This window comes from Cynoglossus semilaevis, chromosome 6 (genome assembly GCF_000523025.1).
Source record: "Cynoglossus semilaevis isolate Cse_v1.0 chromosome 6, Cse_v1.0, whole genome shotgun sequence".
Lineage (NCBI taxonomy): Eukaryota > Metazoa > Chordata > Actinopteri > Pleuronectiformes > Cynoglossidae > Cynoglossus > Cynoglossus semilaevis.
The window spans coordinates 208,067-216,931 of NC_024312.1; the positions used below are offsets into that span (position 1 = coordinate 208,067).

General features: G+C 46.2%; 1 protein-coding gene across 2 annotated transcripts; it reads right to left on the minus strand.

The window, feature by feature from the left end:
- znf710a (zinc finger protein 710a) lies at window positions 1–8,854 on the minus strand. 2 transcript variants are annotated; one of them, XM_008310992.3, is made up of 5 exons: window positions 8,712–8,854; window positions 1,911–3,425; window positions 1,257–1,448; window positions 997–1,171; window positions 1–328 (listed from the first exon to the last, which is right to left on the minus strand). In XM_008310992.3, the coding sequence occupies exons 1-5, from the start codon at window positions 8,754–8,756 to the stop codon at window positions 159–161; spliced, it is 2,097 nt and encodes a 698-aa protein (XP_008309214.1). In that variant the 5' UTR covers window positions 8,757–8,854; the 3' UTR covers window positions 1–158. The 2 variants fall into 2 exon arrangements, with proteins under 2 accessions (XP_008309214.1, XP_016888381.1); XM_017032892.2 differs by lacking the exon at window positions 8,712–8,854 and adding an exon at window positions 5,648–5,781.
- Window positions 8,855–8,865: the final 11 nt, after the last annotated feature.

Here is an 8,865-nt window from a genome sequence, read left to right on the forward strand (position 1 = left end):
TTTGGTAGATAAACCACTTATTCCAGTGCATATGAATAAATGTGCAGTTTTTTGGGCCCAGTTTTTTTTTTCATGTTTGCTCCTGAAGAACAACAAAAATCACCTTGAGGAGTCAAACAAACAAACAAAGAAAGACAGAAATCAAAGATTCTAATCATTCACGGAGTGTTGAAGCGCGCCTCAGCCTTGACGTAGGGGCTGTAATACTCCATCTGCGACAGTTTGCCAATGTCCGGTGTGTTGTTGTTGTTAGCGCGGTTCTCCCTCTCGCTGAGCTCAAAGCTCTCCTCCTCGTAGTCCTCCTGGTTCTCAGGGTCTGGGGCGGGTTCTGAAGAAATGATGTGGAGGAAGGAAGAGGAAAATCGAAATGTCAGTTTTATTTGGTTGGAAAACAAAGACGAGGATGTCAACAGACGGCTTCATAATGTGCTAACAGCTAAGAAACGCATGTCGATAAATATCAAGACGTTTATATTAATACAAGCAGCAAAAGCGAAACTTTAGTGTGGTGTGACATTGACATAAAGAGAAAGCTTTAGTGTGGTGTGACATTGACATAAAAGTTGCTCAACAATAAGGCAGAATCGGGTCAGGTTTACTAAAAATAGCCCGTATTTTGTGAAAGAAAACCACTTGTCGAGTAGCATTAAAAATGCTAAAGGAAAAAGCCGGCTACGTAGATCGTAATTTCCCAAAGTTAGACAAGAAGGTTTAAACAAGATGATGGCTAAATGGGAGTTTAAAATAAAGGTTAGCTACAAATATATCGCCAACTCTAGCTAAAAAATTGAGCTGAGGCTAACTGAGGCTAACACACACGTACTTAGCAGTTAGCTGAATATATCGTGAAAATACTCAAAGGAAGTTCGTAAGAGTAGTCTACAGTATTTGGTGATGGTTCAGTATTCACTATTATAAATAGCAAAAAATACTAAACGTTTACTAGGACAGTTGTCCTTGTAATGATCAAACTTTAGTGGAAGGGGGCGCTCTCACCTTGTCCGTCTATGGAGACGTCCATGATGCCGTGTTTAATCTTCATGTGTCGGCTTAGGTTTCCCTTCAGGTTAAACTTGCTGCTGCAGTAAGGACACTTGAAGGGTTTGCTGCCCGCGTGCAGGTGCATGTGACCCAGCAGGTTGTACATCCTGTTGAAGGACTTTTCACAAACCTGGGGAAAAGTACGCCAAAATTAGCTTTGAGACAACTTTTAAAAAAGTAAGGAGAGCAGGAAGATTGTGAACGCAGAACCTGACCTTGCATTTGAAAGGTTTGACCGGCAGGTGGACGATCATGTGGGTCTTCAGGGTCTGTTTCTGGACGAAGGTCTTGAAGCAGATGTGACACTGGAAGGGTCTGACGCTGGTGTGGATTAGCATGTGTCTCTTCAGGTTAGCAGACACCGTGAAGGCTCTGGAGCAAACGTCGCACTTGAACTCTTTCATTCCCTGAAGAAACGCGAGAGAAAAACACCCCAAATCATTCAAGTTGTCGTCACCGCCGAGGTCTCAGAAGGCTGGGACATTTCTTTGAAACGTTACTCAACATCGACTTAGCTGCTAGCTTTCTTTTTTTTGGATAACGATATATTTTTAAAAAAAATATTTTTTATATATTTAATCCTAAATGCACAAAACTGTCCCTGCGAATGTGAGTTAGGTGTGATCAGAAGTCAAACTGAAATGGGGAAAATTTGATCGAGATACGAGTGCTGTTGACGGATTCAACTGGTATCTAGGTCCACTGCACAATTTCTTTTCAGGAAACCTTCGCAAAGCTCAAATAATTTTGCCGGTTCACATATAAGATTGTTAAAACAAAAACACAAACGTGATGTTCAGAAGTGCGTTCAGTGACCCGGAGTTTTCTAAAAAGAAAATAACGATCCGGTGATCTCTCCGTAACTCTACCTTGTGAGTCAGGGCGTGTTGTCGCAGGTGGTGGATCTGCACAAACTCCATTCCGCACTCTGGACAAACGTAGGGTCTGACGTTCTGGTGCTTCATCAGGTGGTTCTGCAGCTGGCTGTGGTAGGAGAAGGACTTGTGGCACTCTGTGCACTGGTACGTGGTGGGGCCCTCGTGGCTGGTCAGGTGGCGTTTCAGGTGGGCGTAGGTGGGGAACTCCAGGCCGCAGTGCGTGCAGACGTGGCACTGACCGTTCTCGTGCTTGTTCTCGTGCGCCCTCAGCTCGCTGGGGTAGGCGAAGCCGCGGTTGCAGAAGCGACAGCTGTAGGGCTTCACGTCGGAGTGCTGCAGCATGTGTCTTTTAAGGTGGCTGGTCTGGGTGAAGGCCTTCTCACAAACCGTGCACTTGTGAGGCCGTGTCCCCTGGTGGGTGAGCAGGTGCGTCTGGAGGTGGCTGGGCTGCTTGAAAAGCTTCCCACAGTGGAGACATTCGTGGGTCTTAATTCCACTGTGACCCAGAATATGAGTCACCAGGTTGTATTTGGAGGTGTACGACTTGTCGCACATGCGGCACTTCCAGCGTTTTAGTCCCTCGCCCACGTCCACGCAGTAGGACTCGTCGATCTGCACGTTGATGTCCAGTCGGTCTATCTGCATTCGCCTGGCGAGACCTTCGGGGTCCGACCACAGCATGGCCTGACCGTTGTCCTCGTACTCTCCCGTCAGAGGCATCTCCGCAGACTCGTAGGCCGTCTCCTTGGAGTCGTAGTAGCGATTCTCCAGAGGACTGCCGTTCTCACGAGCCGTCGTGAGGTTCAACGCCTCCTCCTCCTCCTCCTCTTCTACTTCTTCTTCTTCTCGTGGCACCTCCACCTTTCCGACTTTGCTGTCTCTTGCTGCGTCCTTCTCCTCCTCTGCTTCCTGTTCTGGTTGTCCATCAGTTTGTGTGTCTCTCACACACGAGGAACAGTCTACACAGGTCTTCTCGTCCTTCAGAGCCCCGTCCCGTTGGGTTGTGCCGGGGTTCTCCGACGCGGCGGGACTTTGCCTGTTGATTTCGTGAGTGCAGGATGACGGTATATCAGACTCTAGCCTTTCATCCTTCACCTGAGCTTGGTGACACGTCGCCCTCTGTTGAGGAGTCTCTGGTTCTTCATCGCTCCTGGGTCTTTTGTTGCTCCGAGGAGGCGCGGCTCGTCTGCTCTCGCTGCAGTGGGCCTGAGGCTCCTGAGGATCTCCGGTCGGTTCAGGCAGGTAGTCTCCGTTGGCTCCGATCAGCTGGTCGGCGTACTCGTAGTCCATAGCCTCGGGCGGGGGAGGAGGGGACTCCCTGGGCTCCCCGGTGTAGAATCCGTTGGGGGCAATGGTGGCCCCGAAGATTTCATTCTGTGAGATGAGACCGAGAACAGCGGCCTGAGCCAGAGATAGAACCACCACCGGCTCCGTCTGGGTCCCAACGTCCACCTGGCTCTCTGTCATCTTGGGGTAGTTTCGCACCGAGCGGTTGCCGTCTTCCTCCTGAAAGACAACATACGGAACAAATCTTTGATATTCTGATATTCAACAACACTACTACAGCGACCCCTATAGACTATAGTAAGTACTACACACCACAGCGACCCCTATAGACTATAAAGGACCATCCAAAATGTTGGGTTATTTTTCTGTCCTCATGTGACCCCTCCCGTACTCTGGCCAGGGGCATTTACACAAAATATTGTTTGTTGTTGTTTCTAGTTCTGTCCACTAGGTGTCACTTTAAATACATACGTATAAATAGACACTGCACCTGTTGCAGCCTGTCAATGAATATGATGTTTTTCATGTGAATTACTGACACCTGTGGACAAGAGAAGAAATACAGCAGCGTGTAGTTGTAGCATGACGATGACGCCTCGTGGTCACGCCGCTATTGGACCATCGTCCTGTCAATCAGCGTGACAGAACGACAGCTTCTTCTATAGAAACACTGAAGGCGTGAGACTCTTTCATCAGGAAGATCAAAGGAAATTGATTGGTCAGATTGATTAGACCAATCAGGTTACTGCTACAGCCCTGCTGCAAACTACTCCAATAAAACCCCCCCTTCACCCTCCAGTTAGGAACACACTGTGGAAGAGTGGTCAGTTCGACCCCTGCTGGTGACTGGAGGTCTCTGCATGATTTTTTTTGTTGTGTTTGCACGGGATTCAGATGAGGTCAACTGGCCGACGCGATTTTGTGTTTGCACGGGATTCAGATCAGGCCGACGCGAGGTTGAAAACGTAGATCTGCACACCTCCTATTTATGTAAAATCCCTCAGGTTCACTCTGCCCCCTGCCTGACACCAGGGTCATTGCACGTCCCACTCCCCAAACTGTGAAGACAAAGTGTTAAGACAATATTTTCAGGGGTAACTGGGACGACGCCTTGTTTCTCTGCTTTGAAACCACAGAACAGTAGAGACGGAGGACACGTCTCTGCGAGCTTCCTTCCTCCGCTGACGTCTGACAATAATGAGGAACACAAGAAGGGGATGGAGGTCCGGTCCAAACAGGAAGTGGACTTCCGTCCTCAGCACTTCCTGTGGAGGTCCTGGGGGAATCTGTCCCATTCATGGAAGAAGTGAACCTGTAACGGTCGGAATCTTCCGGCTCGGCCGCGCTTCCTTTAAAAGGAAAATAATATGTATATATATATTTCTATATGTGTGGAAGACGCCTCATATCCAGAACAGACATTGGGCTGAGCCTCCTGCTCATTCTGTATTCTACACAGACGCATCTGAATCACTAATGCAATTGCCTGGTTCAGAAGTGTTCCAGCTTCACACGCACATGTTTACTCTGCAGTCTGAAGAAGGACGGAAATAAAGTTTAAAAAAAAAAAGCAGAAGAGTGAGACAGAGAAGAGGAAACGCCACTAAAGCAGAAGTGTCTGTCGCAGGATTCAGACCCGTCGCGGCGCCGACATCATTTACAGAAAACTAAGCTTCACTCACCGACCGAGCTCTGGCTCTCTGCTCATCACTGACAGACGTTAGAGACCAACGCGTCCATTAAGTTTCCTGTCCTCAGACAAAGAATCCGAAAAAACCTGTCGTCATCTACGCTAAACTGATACCGATGGTGACCAGAAGGACACGGACGGAAACTGCTGCTGAATGTGCTGATGAACAAACAAACTCAGGTCCCAGAATTCAAACCATGTTGACCAAGTTTAAATCCATCCATTTTCTTCCACTTATCCGTTACCGGGTCGCGGGGGCAGCAGTCTCCATGACCCAAATCACACTGCCCCGTACCAACCGCCCTGACCGGGATTCGAACTTGCCCAGGAGGTGAACCCTGGGGCTCCACACCAACGACAGAGACGTCGCCTCTGGACCAAAGCGCCACCGTTTAAATTCAAACTGCTCTATTCAATAGCTCACGAACATGTGCTGCCCTCTACTGAAAAATATCTATAATACTTTATGAAGATGAAGATCAGACGACGTTGACCACCGACCGTTGACCACCGACCGTTGGACGGAGTATTATATTCAACCATCGTCGGTTCCGGCTCCTTTGAAGTAGATTTGACTTTCATTTTTTTTTAGCCTCCGTCCCAAACGTGGAAGTTTAACCGGTTCGTCCTGTTGGTCATTTCGTCAAATAATTCAGATTCATGTTAAATATTTCAGGACGTGCGCCAACTTTTCTGGGCCTGAGGTTTGAAGAAAAAAAAAAAAAAACGAAACATAAACTGGAGCTCTGACCTTTTTTCTTTTTCTTCTTCTTCTTTTTCTTTCTTTTCTTCACAGAGCACTTTTTGAGTCTGTGCTACAGAAGCATGAGCAGGAGAGAGAGAGAGAGAGAGAGAGGGCGGGCGAGAGAGAGAGAGAGAGAGAGAGAGAGGCTGAGCTGCTTTCCATATTCTGGCAGAATACAAAGAGGGAAAAGAAAAGAGAAGATTGAAGAAAGGTGGGAGATAGTGAGTGATATTGCAGGAAGAAAGGTGTGTGTGTGTGTGTGTGGTAGACCTGGATGCCCTGATAACCACGTCATTTATAATTACTGCTTTTAAAGTAGTCAGACAGAGCCAGACCGAGTGTGAGTGTGTGTGTGTGTGAAAGGAAGAAAGAAGAAAAGAAGAGGAGGGAGAGAGACTGGGTGTGTATTTAAAAGAGCATGTGTGTGTGTGAGTGAGAGAGAGAGTGTGTGTGTGTGTGGGAGAGAGAGAGTGTGTGTGTGCGTGTGAAAAGAGAAAAGAGGGAGGGAGAAAGAGCTGTGGGCGGGGGAGGAGACAAGAGAGAGAGAGAGAGAGAGAGAGAGAGAGAAATGAGATGGAGGGGCTGAAAGATAAAGAAAGAGGGGAAGGAGGGAGGAGGAAAGGGAGGGAGGGAGAAGAGGAGTGAGCATGTGAGTGTGTGAGAGAGAGAGAAAGGAAAAGGAGTGGGAGGTGCAGGCACAGGGAGACAGAAAAGACAGAGTGAGTGAGAGAGAGAGAGAAAAGAGAGGAGAGAGAGAGAGAGGGAGGGAGAGGAAAGTGGAAGAAGAAAATAAAAAAAATAAAAAATAAAAAATAAAATACAAGCAGAGCCCAGGCTGACAGGATGGAAGAGAAAAAGACAGATGACAAGGAGGGAGAGGGAGAGAGAGAGGGAGAGAGAGAGGGAGAGAGGGAGAGAGGGAGAGAGAGAGAGAGAGAGGGAAGGAGATCCTGTACTTTTTCTTTTCTTCTTCTTGGTTTTAAAAGACATTCAAAAGTTGCCGTCAAACCCACCTGAGGACAAAACAATTAGAGCACCAACTCCAGACGTCCACATGTTGACGCTGCGGCTCTTCAAACGTTCAAATCAACAATAAATAAATACAAAATAAATAAATAAATAAATAAATAAATAATCCCGGTCAAACTCAGTCAAAACAAGACGTAAACAAGTGTAAATACAGACGAGGCAAAAGGGGCAAAGCTCACAACAACAACACCAACAACCACCACCGGGGGGGGGGGGGGGGGGGGGCTCGGGGGTCATTAGTACAAAACATGTGTTACACAACACCTATATATAAACACATCTGAACATTAATATGCAGTATCTGTGACTCTACCACCATTTTGACAGCTTGTGTTGTAACAACTTCACGAGGGTAACAGTTAAAACTGAGGTTCAAAGTTACGCTGCTAAACTAAATAATTTCATCAACATAGAAAGTCAAAAAAATGAATTAGGAGAGGTATCATATTGTAGATATTTAAGTCGTAGTTCTCTACATGCAACTGACTGTGCCTGTCCCCCACCCCAACACCCGCACCACCACCTCCTTCCCCTTCACCGCCACCACGTGCACACACACACACACACACACTCACACACACTCACACACACACACACACACACAGCATCACCCCATTTTTTTCTCCTCCCCCCTCCTCCCCCCTCCTCCCCCTCTTCCTCTTCCTTCCCATCTCACTTCTCTTTCTCTCTCTACTCTTTTCTCTTACAAACACACACACACACACACACACACACACATACACGTAGCATTCATCTTATCTTCCTTTCTTACAGCCTGACCCTTCAACTCACACACACACACACACACACACTCACACACACACACTCACACACACACCCAGGCGTTAATATCTCTCCTCTCTTGATCACTCTTCTTCTTTCATCACTAACAATCCTCTTTCATGTTCTTCAAACCCAAAACTCCGCAAAAAAAACAGTTTTTTTTCTTTGAATACTTTCTTCACACACACACACACACACACACACACGTACGTTTGTTCGTTTGTTTATTTAACGCTGCTAACAACCTAGCCGGTTTTCGTAAAAGTTGGTACACTTTGCGACAATCTGTCAAATACAGATTTGTTTATAAGCTAGCCGACACTGTTAGCTTAGTTAGCTTTGAACTTCGTACCCGCCTCACGTAGTCATTTTGGCTAAATATTTGCTTTTTTTTTTTACATTAGTTACAGTCAAGTAAAGCTACAAGCTTTTCAAAAAACATTTGCGATTCCCGATGAAGATTTTCAAAAAAATTAAATTTTTTTTCTGCTTTGTTTTTAGCCTCCGTGCTAACTGTCGATATGGCTAAGGCTACTTCGTACATCTTTGAAATGACACGGGCGACAGATGAGGAGTTACCCGGTTAAACACGTAGATGACGCCGCGTTAGCATGTGTAGGTGCTAACATTGATGCTAGCACTGATGCTAACACCGACTTCATCGATAAAAATCAGCAAAAGTTTTTATTGACGTTATGAAGTCGTGTAAACTTTTGTTTATTCCGACGTCTCTCGTCTTTAGGTCCTGATTTTTGTGGGATTCTTAATCAAACAGATGTTGATGATCGAGAACTTTTCTTCACTTCCTGTTTCTATTTTATGTTTGTGGACGAAAATAAAATGTGTGAAAAAAAACCTGGTGCAGATTTTTTTTTTTTTTTTAATTTTTTTACAAATGACTTGACAAATACCGGAGGGAACAAAAAATGACCGATTTGTCGACATTAAAATCATAATTAGCCTAACGGACACACACACACACATACACACGATGGCGTGTCGTGGGGTCGTTGGGTCGAGGTCCGTCTGTCAACAGCTCAGCCGTCACAGACAAAGAATGTCTGAGAAGTTTGAGGGGAGAAAAAAATAAAATATATTTTTGTATAACTTTCCACACTGTGGGCATGTGTGTGTGTGTGTGTGTGTGTAGTTTTGTTTCTATACAAATTCAAACTAATTAACTATTGAGACGGCGCCCGAAGTGTACACTGTCTGAGAAATTCAAAAGACAAAAAGAAAGAAAGGAAAAAAAATTCACCACATTGTTCCTGGAGTGATGTCTGAGGTGCGTCAGGGATATCATCCTTCAGGAGGAGTGAGTGGAGGCAGAAAAAAATCCCTCTCCTATTTATATCTGAGGGAGAGAGAGAGAGGGGCGGTCCCCACGGCTCATCCTCCTCCTCCTCCTCCTC

Coding starts and splice junctions, on each gene's coding strand:
- znf710a (XM_008310992.3), bottom strand. CDS start 8,756: ATGATATCCCTGACGCACCTCAGACATCACTCCAGGAACAATGTG. Junction 3,426..8,711: donor ATCACTCCAGGAACAATGTG/GTGAATTTTTTT, acceptor GTTGTCTTTCAG/GAGGAAGACGGCAACCGCTC. Junction 1,172..1,256: donor TCAAACCTTTCAAATGCAAG/GTCAGGTTCTGC, acceptor ACTTTTCCCCAG/GTTTGTGAAAAGTCCTTCAA.